This window comes from Periplaneta americana, chromosome 9, assembly GCF_040183065.1.
Source record: "Periplaneta americana isolate PAMFEO1 chromosome 9, P.americana_PAMFEO1_priV1, whole genome shotgun sequence".
Lineage (NCBI taxonomy): Eukaryota > Metazoa > Arthropoda > Insecta > Blattodea > Blattidae > Periplaneta > Periplaneta americana.
Window position 1 is genome coordinate 62,295,225 of NC_091125.1, and position 24,572 is coordinate 62,319,796.

The 24,572-nt window shown below is 35.8% G+C and overlaps 1 protein-coding gene across 6 annotated transcripts in view; it reads right to left on the minus strand.

Moving 5' to 3' along the window:
• The window catches only part of LOC138706004 (uncharacterized), an 843,117-nt gene that overhangs the window by 10,284 nt on the left and 808,261 nt on the right, over nt 1–24,572 (minus strand). For 2 of the 6 annotated variants that reach the window (XM_069834879.1, XM_069834878.1), the window contains exon 2: nt 13,439–23,782. The exons of the other annotated variants lie outside the window; for them this stretch is intronic. In XM_069834879.1, coding sequence (XP_069690980.1) covers nt 22,888–23,775 — 888 coding nt within the window. In that variant the 5' untranslated portion in view covers nt 23,776–23,782 and the 3' untranslated portion in view covers nt 13,439–22,887. Of the gene's footprint in view, nt 1–13,438; nt 23,783–24,572 lie in introns of those variants that run through there. 6 annotated transcript variants of the gene reach the window in all.

The following is a 24,572-nucleotide window of genomic DNA, read 5'->3' on the forward strand; positions in this document are numbered from 1 at the left end:
CTTATCGACTACGTCTCTCTAGCAGAAATTTCATTACAACAATACTACTGCAATTTCTAAATTCTCTTAAATATTAATACGTTATTTATTTATGTTTATTACCATTTATGAATACCTTTATGTTATTTTTTGGTCTAAACTGTTCAGATGTAGCTTCCATATTCTCTATTGACCTTACGCATTGGTTTTATAATTGAATTTAAGGCAGGAAGCACTACAGCTCAGCACCACGACCTTATTAGATCTATTGCACTCTACCTCAAGCTAGGCACATTACCAAATCCATATCGGCTGACTACACTAAGGTTCGCTGTGTACCCAGGCTTTTAGCAAGCAACCCCACATGTCCCTAGGCCAGCCCTCTTTGTGCGTCGACAGTCAGCGTTCGGGGAATGATGACGGAATGGAGTGATGTTTATAAAATGATGGAGATGCATTATATGAGGAAACGGAAGACCCCTCCCCTCCCCTCCCCAGAAAACTCCAACTGCGACATTGTCCACCAAATTTCAATCAAGCCCAGATTGCCTGTGTGACAGGTTGAAGGTCTGACCACTCAGCCACCACAGGGGATTTGTTTATCATTAATCTCACTCTCTTCATAACTGTGTGGTCTGTTGTAATGAGTAGAGTTAAGAAAAAGTATTACTATCTGCTAACTATGCAACATAGTACCCTATATTTGTGTGGCGAGGATATGGTTGAACAACGATAGACAGTCCGATGCTGGCAGCAGTACAGTTGGATCAAGAGAAATAACTGATTATTAAGTACTTTCCATTTTGTGTTGACATTAAGTACTTTCCATTTTGTGTTGACGTTATATTTCTAAACTAGTGGTAAATTAATAATAATGTTTGATTTACGTATTATTTATTTATGTAATGAAATATTTTTTTGTTTTTATATATAGGCCTATGTGTTTCTCAAATTCATCTTCAGCACTATTCAGAATATGAACAATATCTATAAATCAGTGTTATTTGAGTAGTGAGTTCTACACTCTTTGTTTCTAAGGCTACAACTATAGCTGGCAAAACCAGAAATTCGACTAACTATAATTTATATTATATTCAGTGACTGCATCATTAAATATGAGGCGTTCCGTAAGAGAAGGGTAAGCCCGCCAAGGGTCAAGTTTTGTGTTTTTTACTTCTCCGAATATTTAAGACACATATCTGCAACTTAAGCCTGGAAGACGTTGGCGGGCTCTCCCTTACTACATCGAAATTATCATTATTTGTAAGGTTGGAGAAACTGAGTAGTCTGTGACAAGTTCATAATATTCATATTACTCCGAATGAGAAGGACGAATACGCCACTCCGCTTGAAGGCGCACGCCATTCATTGTCTCAGTGTTGTTGTAACCACACAGGCGAGTACAACGGTAGTGAGGAATTACGTGTATTTATGGACATTTTAATAGCTTAGTATGAGTAATAGTGACAGTGATAATCAACCAGGCATATCTGGTTATTGTAGAAAACATCAGAGGCATGTCGAAAAATGGATAAACGTACAAGCAAAGATTAAAAGCAACAAAGGTGAATCGTACATTAGTACGAAAATATCTCGACATGTGCAAGCTCGTAGTATAAGCCCCCCCATGTACAGTACTTGTGGGTGCTTCAACGCATTAGGTATGGAGAAAATACAACCTGAATTTCGTAATTTCTGGGAGTTGGGTGATTATGATCTCCAGAATGCCTATATTTCTAAGCTCGTAACCAGTGTTGATGTGAACAGATGTAGCATTAAGAATAGGCAGACCTCTCTCAGCTGGTTTTGCCAAAGAGGTACTATGTCACTCCAATAAAGTTCACTTCTGATAGAGTAAAGGATCTGGAAGCTCTCCTTATCTATGTGCCACAGAACGTTTCTGGATGAAGTGATCAGCAAACAAAACGTGCAACTAGCATTGACCGACTCAGAGGAAAATTTCATGAAGATGATGTAATGGATTATTAGCACCTCTGTTCCCAGAACAAGTGAGACCACTTTTGATAGCAAGGGTAATAACATGACAGGAATCTACTTATTTTTGTTTATTAATAATTTCAGACACTTTGTAAATGTCACATCACAGTGCGATTAAGTGTTTTTATTTATTATTATTATTATTATTATTATCAAATTGTTATTAATGTCTCCCACTATTGAGTTCATTCTACGCCCTTTGCTTTTTTTAATATACTGTTTTCAAATTATTCCCATAATATTGACGAATTCATAATGTCATCTATGATCACCATTAAGTTGGAATATTAAATTGGATATTTAATTGCAATTTTCAATAAAGTATTCGTTTTTCAGTATACAAAGTAATTATCATTATTTACAGACGTGTCCTTGGCGGCTTCGCCCTTATCTCGTTTACAGGTAAAATACTTTGAACATCGATTATCTCTACAGGTACATTTGGCGGTTCGCCCTTCTCTTACAGAACGCCTCATATTTCTTGGAATGTTTTGATTGCTACGAAATCACTTGAGTCAAATGACTGAATCACCTTCTTTACTGATTGGAGATTGTCACGATAATATTATTGCATGCTTTCAACCAAGTTTCCCAGCAGGTAATAATTGGAGATGGAAGCATAGGTACTTTGGCACACTGTTTTATGAATTCAGAAATACGTTCCGGTGCCTTAACAAACAACTTTTATAACATTAGCCATTAGTCTATCAACGTCACGAAATTGTGCTCTCACTTCTTCTACAAGTCTGTGACAAGTATATGCAAGACATTCACATCTGTCATATTCGAATAATGCTCCGAAACGTTGTCGATTTGTTCATGCAGGTTGGAGCATCTGTGACAATTTTTTTGCAAGATATTTTCATATATCACACATGATGGCCAAAACAAACTCATTGCATTAAAAAGTTCACATATGGTAGAATAAATAACCTTGTCTGATGCTTCAGTGGTTAAAAGGTACGGTCTATTGGCACCTTCTGTGCTTAATCACCTACAACTACATCAACAATGTGGCGACTGGCTGAGTCCGTACTTTCATCAATTCATATCCAAATTTTCTTATCTTTTAATTTATTTTTCACTTCAGTAATGCATTGTCCATATGAATGTTGTACAAAATTCTTCCGCAGTGTTGATTCTGTAAGAATTTTCCTGCGTGTGCATTTTCCTAAAAGCCATATAGTTAGTTTCTCATTATGCAATTTGTTTAACGGAAATTTCACTGCAATGATGCTTCACACAGATCTTCAGAAAACGTTCTTTCACTTAATTGTGATGTAAACTTCTGTTGTGCCTATGTAACTTGACGTTTTCTGTCACAAGCACGTGTATGTTTAATACTATTTTTATGTTTCCTAATGTTTCACTGCACTGGTCAACATATTTTCTTAGAACCTCTATCTTAATTTTATTATGGTCGTGGTATTCTTAACATACATCTAGGTCGTTAATCTGTTGTGTTACTTTTGACTGCGCTGTACTGAGCTGTGCTCTGGCATTACTGTGAGCTGCCCAATCACACGTGCATAGATACTCTGCTTGTAAACAGAACCGGTAACTATGGTATAACTCGTTGCACGAATGATTGCCGATTTCGAGATAGGCACTGGCGCTGCGTTATACTATACGATCCAGTGTTTATGCCTTAGTTCGCCTACTGGCCACCGGCAATCATTCGTGCAACGAGTTATACATCGCAAGACTAATTTTAAGCAATACTTTTTCTTAACTCTAGTGATGAATTAAAGTATAGTTGTCTCTATTGACTTGCTACTATAAGCTTTCCTGACTGGCCTGGAAGCCATGCGCCATATCAGACGATTGATGTCAAGTTTGTTTTGTAAACACTATTATTTCTCTCCGCAATGATTTGCAGTACGGGTAATTAGAATTTGTCGGTCATTAGTAAATCTTGTACAAGTAATTAATGAAGTCCAAATCCATAAGTATTATTTTTGCAATTACGTAGTAAAATGCACATTTTCAAGTCAGGCTTTGCTAAATTCAAAATAGTTAAAAGAAATAAGCACCATCGCGTAAGAAAATATGAGACTTCTCTGAAAACTGAACTCAGAAATCCGTGAGGATGAAGACTCTGAACAAATTGGTAGAACAGTAAATAAAACATAATAAACATTCTTTAACCAGTTCTCCAAGAGGGCCAAATGACCTCGACATTATTGACATGACAAAATATGCAGGCAATTTTGCAAAGGACCAATCAGACAGGACCAAATGTCTTCTTCTTCTTCTTCTTCTTCTTCTTCTTCTTCTTCTTCTTCTTCAAGGCACTACAACTTCATTGAAGTTTTGGCCTTCTCAACGATCTCTTTCCATTTCTCTCTATCTTGGATAATTTTGGGCCAATTCTGAATCCTTAATAATTTTAAATCTTCCAGTACGTCATCCCTCCATCTATTTTTTGGTCTTCCTGTTGCTCTTGTTGTTAGAGGTTGCCACTGGTAGATCTTATTTACCAGTCTATCATTTTGCATTCAGTTTACATGTCCAAACCATCCTAGTCTTTGAGCTTTAATAAAATGTATTATATTTTTATTTTTAATTGTCTTATTTAATTCGATGTTGGTTTGGATCCTCCATGTACCATCTTTTTCTTTGATTGGTCCCATTATCCTACGCAAAATTTTCCTTTCAAAAATAAAAAGTTTTTGTTTTATTGTTTCCTTCAACACCCAGGTTTCACATGCGTATGTCACAATTGGTCTTATAATTGTTTTATATAGTTTGAATTTTGCTGACTTCGATATTAATTTACTTTTGAACAACGTTTTATTCGCAAAATATGCTTTATTGCCTAGGGAAATTCTGTCACTTATTTCTTCTTTTATACTATTATTTTGGTTTATAATGGAACCTGAATATTTAAACGAATTTACTCCTGACCAAATGCATAACCGGATATTATGACCAGGACCAAATATCCAGGATCAAATGTCAGACCGGACATTATTGATATGACCAAATGTCATGGAATTCCGAAATTTGATATTCAGCGAATGCTGTAAGATTTTGGCGGTTTTGGAGAAGGTTTCTTCATTGTACGCCTACTTGAGTTTTCTTTGACACTGTTGATCTCGAATTTCACTTATCGTTGTTCGATTCTCTGAGTAATGTCCATAATTTAAATAGAAATTTAAATACAGAGTTATACAGTTTATAAACTCGAGACATTATGTAACTGATACGTGATACACGTGTTAAAATCTAGGATAAAGAAGCTTCTCGCATTTCAATATTAACGCCTCTTTGATCCATGAAACGTAAAGTCTGATGAAAGTTTCCCAGTAATAAAAGCAAAGCCAGACGATGAATTCTGTGGTTGAAAATACGCAAGGTTCTAGCCAGCATCCTCATCAACTCGTTTGTCAGAGTGCTCATATATAGGAAAATACTGAGCAAAGTGATAACAGTGTGATTAGTACTGGTTAAGAACTTCATGGACGATAATACTTACCTTTCATGAACCAAAATTACTGTGGTAAAAATTGCTAATGCTACAGTGACTTTGACTAAAGCTGTAGTCTTTCCTAGTTACAAATCCAATAGCCTACAGGTAAACTTGAACTTGATTCCGGGAAGATGGTGAAAATTCATCTCCTCATAGGGGTAAACATCTGCTTTCTGTGTTGTCTTATGTACTTGCGCCTCTGTGACATGATAAGGGTCTCTCCTACTTATCATATTCAAATGTTGGTTCAAAATCTTCAAAGGCCTGGAGACGAGAAGGGGCCAAAGCGCCCAGTCCTTCGAGTTGGTTGATGACGAATCATAGACCTATAATAATCAGTGGAATATATTTTAGTGAGAGAATTTATGACGTGGAAGCATTCTATTTTTATTCTCTTGGTCCGGCATGCATTCTTGAATTCGGCACTATGTTCTTAGCTGATTTTGCGTTTAAAAAAGTCGAAAACCCTCGATTTAAGATATTTATAGAAAATTACAATAAAACATCATTTTGCGATCTACTAGGAAGACGTTTTAAATCACATAAGGGAATTTTAGTAGATAAGGAAATTTAAGTTTCGTCAGATGAAGTAACGAAATATGTAACTTGAAGTTCACAGGTCATGTTACCGCGGGAACATTGCCATCTAACAGGATGACAAAGTAGACATCTCTGATATTTTACATTTTTAGCTTATATCTACCAGTTACTTCTTGGAGGATGAATGAAGCTTTCCTAGATACAAGCATTGTCTAATAAGTCCACCGAGTAATGGGTAACATGTGTGACCGTGAAACGAGCGGGCCAGGTTCAAATTCTGGTTGGAACAAGTTACGTGGTTGAAGGTTTTCCGAGGTTTTTTCTCAACCAATTGAAGCAAAATTGCTGGGTAATTTTCGGCGTTGGACCTCAGACTTATTTTGCCATCATAGGTACACCCCCATCTTTCATCATCTTCTCCCTTTCTTTTCTATACCTCGGAATTTTCACTCGTTTCTCGTGCGCACGCAGCTATCCTATTCCTTTCACGACTCGAACCATTACACTCCATATTGCAAATTCTGATGGCAGCCGACTTGCAACCTTGGTGTCAGAGTGAAGTGAATAGTGTTGTTGCTGCTGTTAGTTTATTTAAACTCGACAGTGACTCAACTAATATATTTTCAACATGAATTCAGTGTCTAGTTTGCTGTTAAACTCCTTCAGTTTGCATTCGGCGGAAGAGAAGTTGGGAATTAAAACTTATAATTATCACTCTAACTCTAAAAATAGAGCAGGTTATAACGACACCATGGAACAAGAGGATCTTTCGGTAATGCTTTGAGTGCAAGCAGATAGACTATATTAAATTTCAACTCTTCTAGCTTCGTTTTCATTATTCCTGTTTTTCCTAAAGAAAATCTTGATGATAATTACTGTTGTAAGATATTGATAAGGGCAGCCTAAATTGACCTTTTACATATACATTTGTGTTCGCCGAGTTAGCTCTGTGGTAGTGCATCTGCTTCCAGACTAGTTGACCCGGGTTCGATTCCCAGCGGGGTCAGAGATTTTCATGTACAATTTCTACCTCGGGACTAGGAGAGGTGTCGGTGCACACCTTCTAATCACTAAATTGTGCACCAATATGCCTGGGTTAAGTCCCAAATTTCTCCGCAGTGAAGAGAAGGCATACGTCACTGTTGGTAGTGATTTGTCCGTCGGATGGGGATGTTAAGCCTGGTGGGCCCCTTAGTGCTATTCAACAGGAATAGGCTACGTGGAGGCACCGGGTTTTCCCTTCTCCCTTCTTCACCTTCATCATCATCCTCATCCATTCCTTACACTACACTTACACGAACACTTAGACATACACTCATCCTAGTACATGACATAACTTTTCACAGATACACATCATGTACAGCGTGGTCCGCTGAAGTGGTGTACAAATTGAAAATGGGTCACAGTCCTGCCATCTATCCGCAAAATTCGAAACCCGAATCACGCAAGTGAAGTGGGTATACACGCACTTACGCAAGCGCACATAGTTTTAAAATTTGTTACAGATTTAGTTATAGATTTGTACGTCACTTATCTGGCGCTATGTTGTCCTTCCTGAACGCAACAATTATTCTAGTTCTTATGCCTTGTGGAAATTGTAGCGTGATCAAATTTCCACGATACGATCCGTCACTATGGAATGCTTACCTTACTCTCTACTCGTATTGGACCAAAACATTACTGTCTCAGCCGTGGAAAGCGGAGTGGGGAGTTAAGGGATAGTCTGCAATGACTCTATTGAGATATTAGTGCCCAGGCCTAACCTAGACGCGTCGTCAGCTCCTTTCCATAGCCTTGAGCATTTATAGTCACTGTTTACCTAATTTGTGTTAAATGTGACCAAACTCTGGGCTTCAGTAACTACATATATTCCGGGTTCTAGAGGAGTGGCGTGCATTCTGGGTAGGCTAGGTCTGCTGCGCCTACCCAGACAGACAGGAAGAAATTTATTAAATTTGTATTTAAAAGTAATATTGTTAATTTAAGAAAGTCTGCAGAGTCCTTAACAAATTTCAGCAAACTATGGCTTGGCATCCTATTTTCATTTCCTTTTGGCTGATACTGTACATCGCATTTGAATTATTGTTCGCTGTGTGCGCGCCCTCGCGTCATCTTTCGTCACTGGAGAGTTGGGCTCCCGGCGCCACAGCTACCCGGCCCTGCAGTGAGCGTAGTGTTTCCCTTCATAGTCAGTACATTAGAACAGCTGGCGCATGCGCCCTGATTTACGTGTCTTGTCCATTGCCGTAATACGTTAGGCTGGTTGGCGCTATTGAAAGCGCTTTTGGTGATGAAATTATTGTATTATAGTGTTTATTTGAACTTCTGGTGGTAAAGTGAGTGTGTTATAGAGTTTCTTTGAACAAAGTGAGGTATAACTAGTGCGATATTGTCGTAATATGGCAAAAGATCACTGTATAATTGAACAGATTTTTAAAAAGCCTTTTGGTTGTAGATCATTTAGCGAAAAAGTTGAAATTGTAACTGTGGGGGGAAGACCAGTGCCGGCGCTTCCAAACTTAAAGTTTTTACATAAAGAAAAGAGTAGAGAATATTTACGTTATTTCAGTGTGAACCAATATGTGAAAACTAATTGGCTAACCGGATGGTGTCATCTTAATAAATTATTTTGTTGGCCATGCTTATTATTTTGTAACGAACAAAGTGTGTGAAACAAAGAGGGCTATAATAACTTAAATAATCTCAGCAATGCCATTGTCAAACACGAACGATCGCAGTGTCATTTGCGTTCGGTTGTTCAGCTTTCTTGTTTTGGAAGTGTTCGTATTGACACCCAACTTGATCAACATTTGAAATCGGATGTGGCGCGTCACAATGAAATGGTGAAGAAGAACAGAGAAATATTGAAACGCCTAATCGACGCAACGTGCTTCTTAGCCATGCAAGAACTGCTGTTCAGAGGGCATGGCGAAAGTGAAGATTCACTTAACAAAGGCAACTATATAGAACTTTTACATTTGTTGAGCAACTACGACACTACTCTTCGAGAACATCTAGAGTCGTCTACAACATTTAAGGGCACATCGAACAGAATTCAAAAATGACCTGATAACTGCTATCAGTGGCGTGTTGATGGAATCTATTAAGAATGACATTTCCATGGCCCAGCATGTTGCAATTATTTTAGATGAAACATCCGATGTAAGTAACAAATCACATCTATCCACCACTCTCAGGTATGTCCATGACAAGACAGCACGGGTTCAAGAAACGTTTATTTCCTTCGTTGATGTGAGTGCAGATAGATCCGCTAATGGTTTATTTAATCATGTAATGGACATAGTGGCATCTTATGATATCAGAGACAAATTAGTTGGTCAAACATATGACGGTGCGGCAGTGATGGCTGGAGAAATAAATGGAGTTAAAACCAAAGTTCAAGACATTTATCCTAGAGCTCTATTTGTTCATTGTTTCAGTCATGTCCTAAATCTAGTCTTATCTCAGTCAGCTATGAGTATTAAGGAGTGCCGGATCTTTTTTCAAACATTGAATGGACTAAGTAGCTTCTTCTCCAAGTCTACAAAACGCGCGTATTCTCTTACTGAATATTCCAACAGAATAATTCCAAGAAATGCACCCACAAGACGGAATTTCTCTTCCAGAATAGTCAATGTTGTAAAGGAGAACCGTGAATTGCTGGTGGACTTTTTTAAAAATATACTCAGCAACTCATCAGACTGGGAAAGTGAAACTGTTGCTCTTGCGCGTGGATATTTGTCTTTCCTTTCAGAGTTTGAAACCAAATTTCTTCTAAATGTGTTATCAAAGATCTTTGTATACACTGACATTCTGTACAACATTCTTCAAACGAAGCATTTGGATATTCTGTATTGTGTAGAAAAGGTTAATGAAACAAAACGTATTGTTCTACATGAGAGAGACAGATTTGATGCATTATGGAGTGATGTTTGTAATGAAGTCGAATGTGAAGAAGTGCAGCGAAAAAGAAAATGCCTAGAAAATGATGTCATAAAATACAGGAGAATATTTTTTGAAATAATAGACAATGTGACAGACCATATTACAGATAGGTTTGGAAATCTCCCTCAGTTGGAATTTATTTCATTGCTTGATCCAACGAAATTTCAGTCTTATAAATTAAATTTTCCTAATTCCGCCCTGAATGCGCTGAATGTAAAGTATAGTACAATGTTTGACATAGTCCGTCTAAAAAATGAATTGACAGTCCTATATTCAATGGAGGAGTTTCGTGGAAAATACCCTCATGAACTGGTAACACATTTAAAATCAAAACAACTCCACACAGCATTTGTCGAATTGTACAAATTGACCCTACTGGTTTTGACCATACCAAGCACATCTGCATCTGCTGAGAGGTCATTTTCTGCCCTTAAGCAGATTAAATCACTTCAAAGATCAACTCAAGGGCAAGAAAGATTGAGCAGTCTAGCCTTGATGTCCATTGAGAAGAAAAAGCTGAAAGAAATCCGAAAATCCCCTACATTCCACAGCGATGTCATTGAGGAGTTTTCTAAAAGGGAACGCAGAATGGAGTTCACCTTCAAGTAAATAAGGTATGATTTATTTAATTACTAATTTATTTTATCATTAGTTTCCGAAGGTTTCTGTTTTCTTACCCTCCTTCTGGCTGCTGCTCTGGTTTGATGTCAGAACTCACTAAAATTATATCAAATATCAAATTATCAATATGTTCGAGATATTGTAAGTTGTATACCTAAGTAGCATGCAAACATGAAGAGCCTACCCTAATGCAATAGGATCCGCACGCCACTGCTCTAGAGATAATCTTTTAATTATATGTAGTTTTACCTCTGCGGTGGCTGAGTGGTCAAATCTTCAGTATGTCACGCAGGGAGTCCGGGTTCGAGTCCCGATCTGGAATGGGATTTTTCATTGAAAATCCAGCCATACTTGTGGCAGAGAAGGTCGCAATTGGGGTTTTCCTCGAGGTTCTCCCGTTCCCTATTAGGAATCTAGGCCTACATCGTTCCATCAACATTTCTTCATTTCGTCATCATTCCATAGCATTTCCCGAACACCGGCTGGAGAGCACGGAGTGGGCTGGCCTAGGGACGAATGGAGTTGCCTGCTCGAAATCTGGGTATGCAGCGAACATTAGTGCAGTCATCCGGTGTGAGTTTGGGAATGCGCCTAGCTTGAATGCTAGCGCAATACATCTTGAAAGATAGTATTGCTAAGTCGTAGTGCCTTCCTTCCGAAATTCCATTCCATTCCATTTATAATTTTAAAAGCATTCCCACCGCCCAAGGTGAGGATAAATTTTCCTTTCTTCATTTATCGTCTTAACACACCAGAAAGTAATGTTGTAAATAGGCTAAGAATAAAAGATTTTTTTTATTGTTCTGTATCATATGATATAGAGATAAATTGGACTGTTCCATTTTAGCTCCAATAAAAAATAACAAACTTGCATAAATTATTGTTTCACCTCTGGCATGTCATATGAATAACTTACACTAATCTGTATCTAATTTACAGATAGCGCTCATTGTTTAGGATCGAAGTCATTTATGGACCTCATTACTAAGTTGATCACGTGAGTCGTCTCGTACAGTACGTAGATCCATCCATTCACATCCATTCTTAAGTCGACAGTCACGGAAAGCACGGCTGCACGCGAGGACGCAAACTAGAGCACGTCGTATGCATGCAAGGAGGGCACTCCGACACGTGTACATATAGGAACACCAACGTTTTGTGTAATGGACACATACAATGATACCGTATGTGGCAAATATGAAGATGAATAAGCTCATAGCTCAATGTAGAATGAATTTTGATAGCTTAAACAATGCATAATAATAATAATAATAATAATAATAATAATAATAATAATAATAATAATAATAATAATAATAGTTTTCTGCCTAAAGGCAGGTCTTTCACTACAAATTCAGCATTCTCCAATCATCCTTATTTTCCTCCTTCCTCTTAATCTCCGGATAAGATCCATACATCTTAATGTTGTCTATCATGTGACATTCTCTTCTGCCCCGAACTTTTGTCCCGTTCACCATTCTTTCCAGTGCACCATTCAGTAGGTAGTTTCTTCTTAGCCATTGGCCCAGTACATTTATTTTTCTCTTCCTGATCAGTTTCAGCATCATTCTTTTCTCACCTACTCTTTCTAGCACAGATTCATTTCATATTTTGTCTGTCCATTTCACACGCTCAGTTCTTTCCCATATCCACATTTATTATTATATTATTATTATTATTATTATTATTATTATTATTATTATTATTACCATCATCTGTTGTTGATGAAGACGTAGCCTTTTCGGATACCAAGCAAGAGGAGAATTTTATTCCCGATAAACAAATGAATATCTCTCTCTCACTCTCTTTCACACACAGTGTTTTCTACAGATTACGATTATAGAGAGGAGAGTTGGGATATCTCTTACCTCCTATGTACATGCACTACTTATCCCAGCATACATACATACATACATACACACATACATACATACATACATAAGTGTTCTGCTCATGGGCAGGTCTTTCACTGCAAACCCAGCATTCTCCAATCTTTCCTACTTTCTGTCTTCCTCTTAGTCTCCGCATATGATCCACATAGGCCTATCTTAATGTCGTCTATCATCTGATATCTTCTTCTACCCCGAACTCTTCTCCCGTTCACCATTTTTTTCCAGTGCATTCTTCAGTAGGCAGTTTCTTCTTAACCAGTAACCCAAACAATTCCTTCTTGTCTGGTTCGGAGTAAATCAATTCTCTTATGTATCTCTCAAGAAATAACTCCAGAGATAAGTCGGGAGACCTTGGAGGACAGGAAAATGATCCTCTACTTCCGACTATGTCATGTCAATAATTACTCCCTTATGTTGTTGCACACCACCAGCAATGTAAGCACGAGTCCCTTCATGTTGAAACCGCACATCTTCTCGTACTTGCAATGGTACTTTCTCTAGCAAATCTTATGATTTTGTGCACTGAGTCTTTGTGGATGTATGTAAGGACTATCCAGAAAGTCATTCACGATACCTGGCCAAACCAATGTAAATTATCTTTTATTTTTGCTACAACCTATCGAAATAGGTACCGTAAAAGTGGTAGAGTACCGGTACTTCGGACACCATACTTTCAATGGTATTAAAGACGTTGCCTGTCTCTACAGCGATCGACGTTATGAACCTTATGCCCTTATTGCAGTAATTAAGCGTTTTCGACTTATCATTTTCTACTTATGTATTTTTTAGTTTCATCTCTTACCTTACTGTTTAAAAATAGTTTTCTTGCGTTCTATATATGTGCCTATTTGTTAAAAATTGATTTATACGTGTAGAAGTTGTTGAAGATGAATCCTGTAACACACACACACACTTACAGATGATTCTTTGTTGGATTAATTTTATTTTTGTGTTAATGATTGTATATTTTCTTGAATAAAAGGACCAAATATGAGGTTATAATAGTCTTTATTAATTGAAAGCAATATATACAAAAGTCATATAGAAAAAATCAGCATAAGAATTTTAGTTTGATCGTCACAATACAGTTATGTGGCCATGCATACTAATGCAATGTGTTCGCTCGTATTAAGATAGCACTGTAAATGAGCAATACACTGTACAATATTTGTATGAGTAACAGTTAGAAATAAAATTACACTAATCAAGTAACAATAATGATAATAGTATCAACAGTATAATTATCTTTCCAGGAAGTCTGTAAGGTTCAATGATTTCCTACCCGTATGCGACTCGGAACTGCTATATTTGGCTACTTTTTAAATGCGTAATTTAACAAAAAATGTGTTTACACTACGCCATATCTCAATATAAAAGAAACATTGTATAAAAACAGAAATTTCGAGAGAAAATGGACTGAAATAAGAAGCAGAATAGCCCCACTTGAATTTTTGTCAGCTTTGTAGCTTTCACCTCTCAATTTCAGGTATTTTAAAAATAATAAACATGATAATAATAGTAATAGTGAAGACAATGGGGGGCGTTACATATACGGATAGAATTCAAAAGTATTTTAGAAATACGGAATTACATAACTGAGAGAACATCAAGAAGGATAAGAATACTCAACTATGAGATACAATTTGAAAAGCTGCATTGCAACTTAATTGATAATGTAGATATGGACAAATGTTTGTCCGTTTCCAATACCGATCACTTGAAAATTAAGTCATATGTTATTCACAATTGATCTCGGCTTAATTGAAACGCTTTTTCAATTTGTATGACGCCTACTAGTAAGTCGATGATATCATTGTATAGGTTGTCCTAAACCAGCGATTGTAAAACTACATGTTTCTTCGCCAGAGTTCTCCTGAATCACCACGTCACCAAGAATTTATAACAGAGTAATAGCAGACTTAAACATGGAATTTTGTCTTTATTCGTCTTTATTCATGGACAAACGTATATTTTATATGCAGTAAATCTTCTACATTATATCATCTGTTGGAAACTGCAATTTGGATCTTTTACGGCTAAAATCCATCATTATCGGTGGGCATTAAACCTACGTACCTTGGGTTCTGAGCCAAGGACTCGTCTTTATTCATGGACAAACTATTTTATATGCAGTAAATCTTCTACATTATATCATCTGTTGGAAACTGCAATTTGGATCTTTTACGGCTAAAATCCATCATTATCGGTGGGCATTAAACCTACGTACCTTGGGTTCTGAGCCAAGGACGGCAATCATTATACGACATATTGACAAATTCTGCAAATAATAATTCACAATAACTGCGTAACAGCACGACCTTAAGAACTAATAAATTGAGAAAATATCAAAACGTTCTTCACGGAAGAAAAGTTTCGAAAACTAAAATTCAATAATTGTATGCTACTAAGAATAAAACACAAATGTTTACCTGAAATATATTCTGCACTTCTGAAAAATAATTTCACCAAGTTACTATTACCAAAATATCACAGCCACTTTATTATATTGAGGTCATCGAATGAAAATAATAAACTGAATAGGTAGTTCTGAGATGTGCCCCGGAAATTAGCACTGACCTATGTAGAAAACGGTATCATTTCAGCACATTCACTCTACAATGTGATTGCAGCCAAAGTTTCGAACCCTTGCTGAGCTTGTTAGATCTTGTGTGCACAAAGCGATTTTAGGGTAGATTTGCTGTTATTTTGTTCCCCCTGTCATTGATATTTTATATTGTTCCATTGTCTCTATGTTGTTGTTTATATTGTTCCATTATCTCTATGTTATCCGAAGACAGGTCTGAACCTCATAAATGACATCACAAGGCATCACCCACGAGGCAACTAAGTCAGGAGATAATGGGATAGGGTGGCCAGTTCCTTTCACCCTTCATTGCATACATCGCTGACTAGTTACATATTACGCTAATCAGATTTCAGATGTATACAAACAATAGTTCTTTCTCCGACACATCGCCAAGTGAGATTTACTGCCTGATAATAGATGTGCATATCAGCCAGAACCTCAATCTGAGGTAATTATCTCTATGTCATTATTTTTTCTCTCAGAGCAAACTCTTGAGATAGAAAGAAAATTGTAAAATAAATTATATATATATATATATATATATATAATTTTGCAGTAGGGAAGATGTTACCACAACAAAGTTTATTGCAATCTTTTGACAAGTTGGTTTGTTATTTATTTTTATGTCAAAATATAGATGTTATTATGTGGCTTCTATTGTGGCCATTACAAATTATTATCTACGCATTTTACTTTTGTAAAGTCTGTGGCTAGTACTAAACAACAAAATAATATCAATTAATATAATATATGCATGATGTTTCCACAGCCAGTGCAAAACTTTTAGGGACGTAATGAGAATAAAATTTAAGAAGACATTGTCAAAAATACAATCATTTTAGACACTAAACAACGAATTATGAAATTATGACTATCAAAACAAATAGACTGTTCATGAAGAGTGAATTGGTTGGCCGGCCAGATCACCGGACTTGAACCCCTAAAATTAAACGTGTAGGAGAATGCTAGAGATTGAGCAGAACTTAATCTAGGAATACCTAATGTTCTGTGGTATTGAGAGAACACTCAAACAACGATTACGGCTATGTCATTATTTATTAGTTTAATCTGTTATAAGAAGTTATTTTCAGTCTGAGCAATTTACTACTTTTCTTTCACTGAAGATGCTCAGATAAAGTTGGGTTTCAATGTCATGCACTTGAAAACGAAGGCATTATTCGGCAGCTATTGGTATACCATATAGAAGGCTGTAAACAAGTGTGATTTTAAATCGAATTCCCTTCAGTCGTTGTTGTGATGCCATCTGTTATCAAGAGCTGAGAATTCAGTAAAGGCGAGTCTGTGCTTAGAGTTTCGGCTTCGTCCATTTTTACTCATGAACAAATAAATATTCAACAAGCAGTTATGTCTTCTACCTGAGACCAAGTACATAAATTCGTGTGCCTTAGATCCAGAGATAGATACATTACTTGTCCACCAAGGACGATTATGATCAGAAAATTATTACAGGACACTGTAATCTTATATTGAATTTTACACTCATAAGATTTATACACTTACTTATGAAAAATCCTGCATATTTGCACACGTTTCATAGCATCTATGTATACCGACACTTTTATATAAGACTATTACACTTTTACTACGTCATACTACTTTTGACCAATAAAATGATACGAAACTACGTGTTTCAACCAATCATGGCTGTTTATCGCTACAATTTTATCACTTCCTTAGCATTTGTTTCTTTTTTTTTTGCTAAAACTGCAAATTCTTTATGATACTATAAAACATGCTTTGCCATGGTCATTTGTTTACCTCATAGATAGTCAACTGAAAATGGCGGATCCATTAAAACGTTTTGGTGAAGCTAACATTAGTGAAATAGAATTTTAGTAAGTCAATTAATATTTTATTGTATTAGAGTACTTTATTTCGGGCGGCCGGGTAGCTCAGCTGGCTACGGACTGGAAGGTCCGGGGTTCGATCCCAGGTGGTGACAGGATTTTTTCTCGTTGCCAAACTTTCAGAACGGCCCCAAGGTTCACTCAGCCTCCTATAAAATTGAGTACCGGGTCTTCCGGGTCTTTCCCGGGGGTAAAAGGCGGTCAGAGCGTGGTGCCGACCACACCACCTCATTCTAGTGCCGAGGTCATGGAAAGCATGGGGCTCTACCTCCATGCCCCCCAAGTGCCTTCATGGCATGTAACGGGGATACCTTTACCTTTTTTTAGAGTACTTTATTTCTTCTAATCTTTATATACTTTCCTCTAATCGTGTAAAAGTCAATTAAATTCCACTGATTTTCTCTAGATAAATCAAAACCTCTAGTGAGATTATTGTTGATAAAATAAATTGTAGATGTTAAATTTGTATCGAAATAATATAAGCGTAGATATTAACAAAGAGAATTAAGTGCTACAAATTGAAACACTACTCGAGGGAGAATCTCTTGTTGCTTGTGTTACTAAAGGCATGAATTTATTACTTATTTTAATAAAATAAACCATCTAAGGCTTGTATGTTTTAAGAAGCATTGTAATATGAAGTTGCAGTATCGAAGTCATCAGGGATATCAGATCCATACAGAGTTCCTGTTAAGGAGAGTTCTTGTGGCCTACTAGAATGAGATTTCACATCGACTTAGCGGTGGCTGGTTCCGAGGCGAGTTTATTAGAGCGCAAGAACCAATCACTGTGAATAGGGTAAAAGAACTCCCTTGAACTATACTAAAGTCAATAATAAAACGTCACAACGAATAAATTGTACAGTTTTTGGCCATAACTTGAACATTTGACCGTTTTGATGCAATTAAAATCAATTTATAACCAAATACAATTATGTATCTAACTTTTCATCGAAAACTTAACAGCTTTCAAGTAACAATTAAGAACCTGGAAATTGAATAGCATTAAAAAATATGTATAGTAGTGAAAATCTTATAAGATATGTTAGAATACAATCTATTCCATTAAAAAAATTGAACACGAATCTTTGTCGAATATGATCACCACCAGTTGTCAGCAATTCTTATTTTACATTTATCGTTTACAGTGCAGAATCTTTCATATTATCCAGTCAGAGAAAAAAAAATATATATTCCCAACGTCAGAAACGCAATTATTGGTACATCATCTTCAAATAGTTTATTTATCGTAAAAATGGAAATCTGAATAAAATTATTGGAATTACTAATGTTTGCATGTTCAAGACAAAAGCGTCACTTTTAAACTGAATATGTACTCTCCTATAGACTAAGAGATGAAAAGTCGTGCAGAAAGCTTTGTTTCGCATTGAATGGAAGCATATTTAAACAAACAACACCGGTATGCAACAATTATATTTATATTATGAAGTCTTTGTCTTACTTTGATGGCAATAGAAATTCAAGTAAGTTGCACTTGCTAGTTGTCTATTAAACATTATTAGTTCTGTCATTTTTCCAAAACAATTATGATTTTCTGACGCTGGTACCTTGGACAGATTGTGACAACGTTTACAGTCATTTAACAAGCTGATAAAGAAATTCCCTTGTATAGTTAGTTACATTATTCCACACTAAAATAACTAAACAGCTAAAAGTGAAATGCATAACATTCAACTCCATATAAAAACGTAAATGAAAGACAATGCTTCACATTTATGTAAATTCTAAGCTAGCTTGACTTACGAATAACAGTGAAAATATTGAAAATAGCCCCCACTAAGTAAGAAACAAATTTTAAAATAAAATACAATCATACTCCTCAATGAATATAATCATATCTCATTGAAAAATATTGTTTCAAGTATTCCTTTACAAATTAGTATAAAGGTGTACAATCAGTCTTCTAGAGAGAGGTCGTTAACGTCGACACATCACATTTTCCCAACATGTTTAGTTCTATGAAAATATTAACAATCGATTTCCTTGGCATTTTCCGGTTTATGATATATCAGTTCATCTATTCCCTCTTGGAATACCATCAGATTGCCTCAGACATGTTTCTCTTTATTGAAGAAAAACATATTTCTTAAATCAAAACAATATGTGCCGGAAAACACGAAATTTTTGTTATTATCCTTGTACATAAGCATTAATTACAAAAATGTGCTCTTTTGCACAAGCGAACTCACTTGCTTTACAAAGCGAAGTAAGCAGAGGGGATTACATTTGCGATTGAATTAGCTACGTCACGTGCCTATTCAAACTTCAAGTTAAATAACGCAATAACATACTTTTTTATAACTGTATAACATACTTAATTTTTATTTGAATAGTGTTTCATCATGCTTTTTTTTTTTTTTTAGTAATAGCTTGAAAATAGTAATAACGCTTATGTCAAAGATATAAAATTGAGCGTTTTCCGGCAACCTCAGAATGTATACGATGTGTTCATTGCTTTTAAAGAGAGGATTTTTAGAAAATAAATCAATACTTTTTGACCGAAATTACAATGAAATAGTATAATTTGTTCAAATTAATTTTGTTTCAATAAACAAATTCATGGACAAAGAAAAATGAAATATTTACTTTATCAAAATAACATAATTATAGACTGAGTTAGTCATCATCATCATCATCATCATCATCATCATCATCATCATCATCATCGTCATCATCATCAACTGCACGGTTTAGGCTTCCTGGCCTGTCCCGTCTTCACAAAATTGTAAGTTGACTAACTGAGATAGTGTTACATGAATATTGCAACTCATTATTGCATGTAACAACGTATTTTCACAATTTCAGGATAATCAATTATTTAATACATGTGAAACTGAACGACTGTACGTGCATTAAGATACTTGACGCTTTGTTGAGACATACATTCTATAGTGTTTGTGAACTCTCTGGAAATGAAGATGTAACTTAAAAAAAGCAATGAACTTTGTGAACATTCCGAGATATCTAACATCGATTCTATTCAATACTTTACATTGTTGTTAAGTGGTGCGTAACTTTATATTAGTGGCTGATTAATTTATACATAATTATGTGAATCAATTCACTTGTATTTGAAAATGTGTGGAATTATTATAAGAACTTTAGTAATAACTTCATAAATGTAGACGAGGTTAATTGAAATGGACAGCAAACTACATATCCATCTTCAACATTATAACACGATATAAGAATTCTACATCTACAACAATATTAAGATGAGAAAATTGGCATATATTCATATTTACATGTTAAATGCGTGATAGATTGTTATATACTAGTGAAATATAAACAATATAAATATTTAACCGATGTACATGATACAGATGGAACTTAAAGAACATATAAATAATCTTAATCATAACAACTCTTTCTTTCAATGTTGTGAATTGCTTACATACCTTAAGCGTAAACGCAGAGAGAAACCATAGAAAAGTCTCATTCTGGTGTATTTTTGTGCTGCTTGATCTACAATGTTTAAGAGATTGAGTCGTAGTGTGTGGACTTCATAAACAAAACATATTATTTAAATATGTTGCCACTTCTGACTTCATTCTGGTGATCTGGTTTCTTTCTGCCCTTTTATCTGTTTATGGAAAATTCTTAAAACCACTCCAAAATAAATATCACTAATTTCTAAATGGCTACAGCCAAACTTATTTTATACAGTTCGTCAAAATAAACTAAATGAAATAGAAACATTTACTTTTGATTGTATTACATTTTGTAAATGAGACGAAAAGTATGATAGAAATTGTGGAGAGTATAATCTATAACTATAGTTGGCTATTTATATAGTATATGTAATGAAATCGTAAAAAATATATAGCAAAATATTAAATATTTACAATCTTGTAGTAATTCCAGCGAAGTTATGAAAATCAGGAATTTGAACGATTATGAGAATTGCATGAACTCATTAGAATCAGAACAGTGATTCTTTTACGAACTTAAATATTTCGAATAATGGGAACTATTTATTTATCGTAGTCCACACACATTTTCCAGCTGTTCGGACATGATAAATCCTTTTCGAGAGTATATCCCCAATGTGAACCAAGTACGAAAAAATCCAGTGTCGAATATTCTTGTAATTTGCCACTAATGGCAATTCGTCTTTAAAATGGTTAAAGTTATGGTAATCAAATGTTGTACAGAGGCACAGAAATATTTATACATACAATAGTAGAAAATTTTAAATAACAAATTCATTATGTTTTATATTTATCAACAAACACATGTATGTTTGTTATTGCACTGATCTACAATATTCTTGGTGTATTATATATACTGTATGATGATTTGTGTATGAATATACTTAAAATTCATTTTATGTATTATGATCACTGAATTATAATTATTAATTAATAAATTAATGAAGTATGTGTGACGAAAATGCTTCTTCAATATCAAAGGTCATAGCATTCATGTGTAACTGTATTAGGAGGTGTAACATGGGGATATTATTGGATATACTGGTTTGGGTATTTCGCGCGGGTATTCAATTCAATTTGAATTAACATGACTCTTAAAATTAATAAATCACAGGAATTGGAATGCATTAGTTGCATGTCGAAGTCTATATATAACAAGTGTCATACTCGAATTAAAACATTCGCTTTGAAATAAGAGGAATGTGGTTACCACACTGCTCTGATCCTATTTATAACTTTTGGTTAAGTTGAAGCGTTTTTAGTGTAAAAAATTCATAACATTATTAGAGTTCATACAAGAATTAACTAATAAAAAGTTTAATATGCAAAGACGCCTACTGCAACCTCTGGTTTGTTATAGCTTAATATATAGTTAAGAATAAGCTACTTTTTATGCATTGAGAAATTATGGAATGCTCTAATCATGCTCAATATTACACTATCTTTATTATGTGTGTGATTACAATGATATTAGAGAGCATATCTTCGTTTATGCTGAATTCTTAAAAAGTAGCATTTGTGCAGTATTCATGTACTTTCGGTAGTCAATCTCAGAAAGACGTGCAAGGGATAAATTGATTTGTAGATATGTCAAAAATGTCCACTATCATTGTACAAAATATACATAAAATAAATAAATAACAAATAAATTAGATACACTTAACGTATTCGGTAACAATTTTTCACACAATAAATATCTAATATGCTGAGTATATTAAATAAACAGTAAAAGGGAATAGAGGTCTATAAATTCCCATCGTTGAAACTGTTTTCCAAATACTGTTCGCTTATCCTAACGTTCTCTCTTCAAACACATATCAAGCAGGAAAAGGAACACCTGCGAATAATACAATTTTCGTAAGCTTGAAAGCTTCAACATTCACCAGCCATAAAATTGCATGCATTGTTCATGTTTCATCGATAGGCCGCGTGTTTTAATCATAACACATTATCCTGTTATTCATTGTGTAATTTGGACGAATACAATACCGCTCGAAGCAAATAATTATGGAAACATAAATATCACGATTGCATTCATCCACGCATTTGAATAATCGATATATGACTGGTTCCAATACGATGGAAGAACCTGGATTCTCACGTTTATTCTCCAAGAATGTGGTTTTTATTAACAGACATTCTTCAAGAGTGTATGCCATTCTTCAGCATGAAAATTTTAAGTTTCCGAACCAATGGCTATAACAGGTACTCTTGATCTAAACAAGATCATGGTACATATTTTACAAGATCCGATGACGTCAATCTATTAAGGAACATTTCTCACAGACTTTCGGACAAAGTGACCAGCTAATGATCATGTCTTTCTCGTCAATTTTGGACGCTATTATTTTTTGACACAAAGCAGTACAACCTTATTGAGAAGATTTTATGCAATATCCATTTCTGACTTGCATTTATAGAATCGTGCCGGTACTTTGGCCAAAGAATCAAGTTCAGATTCTTGATGTCATTATAGCCGAAGAATCGTCGTAAATAATTCTTCTCGGGTAAGGGTCGTACTGCATGTCTTGATCTCATATTTTGGACATCTTGAGATATCTTCCGGACCCTGAAAGCAACTCCTGAGTTTCGGACGGCGTACCAGGGCTCAGACTTGCTGTGGTCGACCCATTTGACATGATTTCCTTGTTGTAGTTATCCATTGCTCTGGATTCTTCTTCACCTTTCTCTGATATTTCTTCTTCCATTATCTTCTCCAGATGTGGCGATACAATGGGCTGGACGTCCCCGTTCATAACGTTATGCTGGGTATAAACTGGTGATTTATGGGGTGAGTGGACAGGAACTGTTTCATCTTCATCGTACTCTTGCTCTTGTCTTCTGAGCTCATCTTCTCGATGTTCAAGTTTCGCCCGTTGATCGTGTTTTGTTGTAAGGCATCCAGTTTCGACATCTCTGACCAGTCGATGCCCAGATTTGGATCTTGTCAATTGTCGTTGTACATATTCATTCAAATCGTCTTCTTCACGTTTAGATATAATCTTATTGAGGATTATGAGGAATATTCCAATGGCGAGAGCAAACGCCCCGGTGATGACCAGTTCGTTGAACCATCCGCCTGAAGATTCCGAACCCCATCGCGCTAGATCGCCAGGCAGAAGACCGGATACAAGCAGGAATGCTCCCAGTACCAGGAAGACGACTCCGATGTGGAGCATTCCTATGCTGGTGACCACTTTGGAGCCAACGTCATCGCCTGTCGGCTTCTTGCCGCCGCCTCCGTACCGACGCCCCCGTCCACGGCTCTGGATATCGAGACTGCCGATGCTGTTGCGTGGACTGGTGAAGCCACTCTCCGTCGACTGCGAGCTGAAGCGGCGTTCGCGCGCTCGTTTTTGTTCCTCTCGCCGTTTCCTCTGACGTTTGATGGCCAGAGCCGAGTGTAAGCCCATGGAATGCATCCTGAAACTGAACGAAAGCTCATTTTACTACTATTGTTACAAAAAACATACTTTAAAACATTTAAAGAGAATAAAACAACGATTATAAGCTTCCAAATGAAATGTTTGAGAAATTTGAACAATAAAATAATATTAAATCTAACTACACATAGCACCGAACGAATCGCGTAATTCAATTTCGGCGACTGATCGGACTCGACAATGGAATTTGAATTTTATCCATGTGCAATATTTTATCTCGTTTTATTTCTGAAACAATGATCACACATAGTGAAATTTACAAGGGCCCTATTAACAGTCATGGGAATAGTAATAATACGATAAAAAACGGTCTACAAGAACATTTTTGACTTCACGAAATTTACCGTCCCGAACGACTAATTGAAGGGCTCCCTGTAAAAAGGAGGTAGCTCCATTTTTACAAAGTTGTGGAAAACAACAAACATAGTCTAAAAATTCAAATTTTGACTGAACTTCTTTCGTTTTTCAGAGTATGTCGTAGGTATCTAGGAGTTTCATTTTATCACTCACTCATTTATTACAGTCAGCAATTTAGGGGTGTAAAATATAAACCAATAATGGAGCTACTCCCTTTTTGCAGTAAAGTTGGATATAATTAGCCACATTTTGCACTGAACACATATATTCTGCGAATATTATAAATTATAACACAAGACATAGCATATATACAAAGTGATCCGTAAGTAATTCATTTAAGGGGGTTACTCTTCGAGATATTTCAAAGAAAAACGTTTAATACAATTTTGCTCGTTTTTCTTCCTTTTCGAAACAAAATT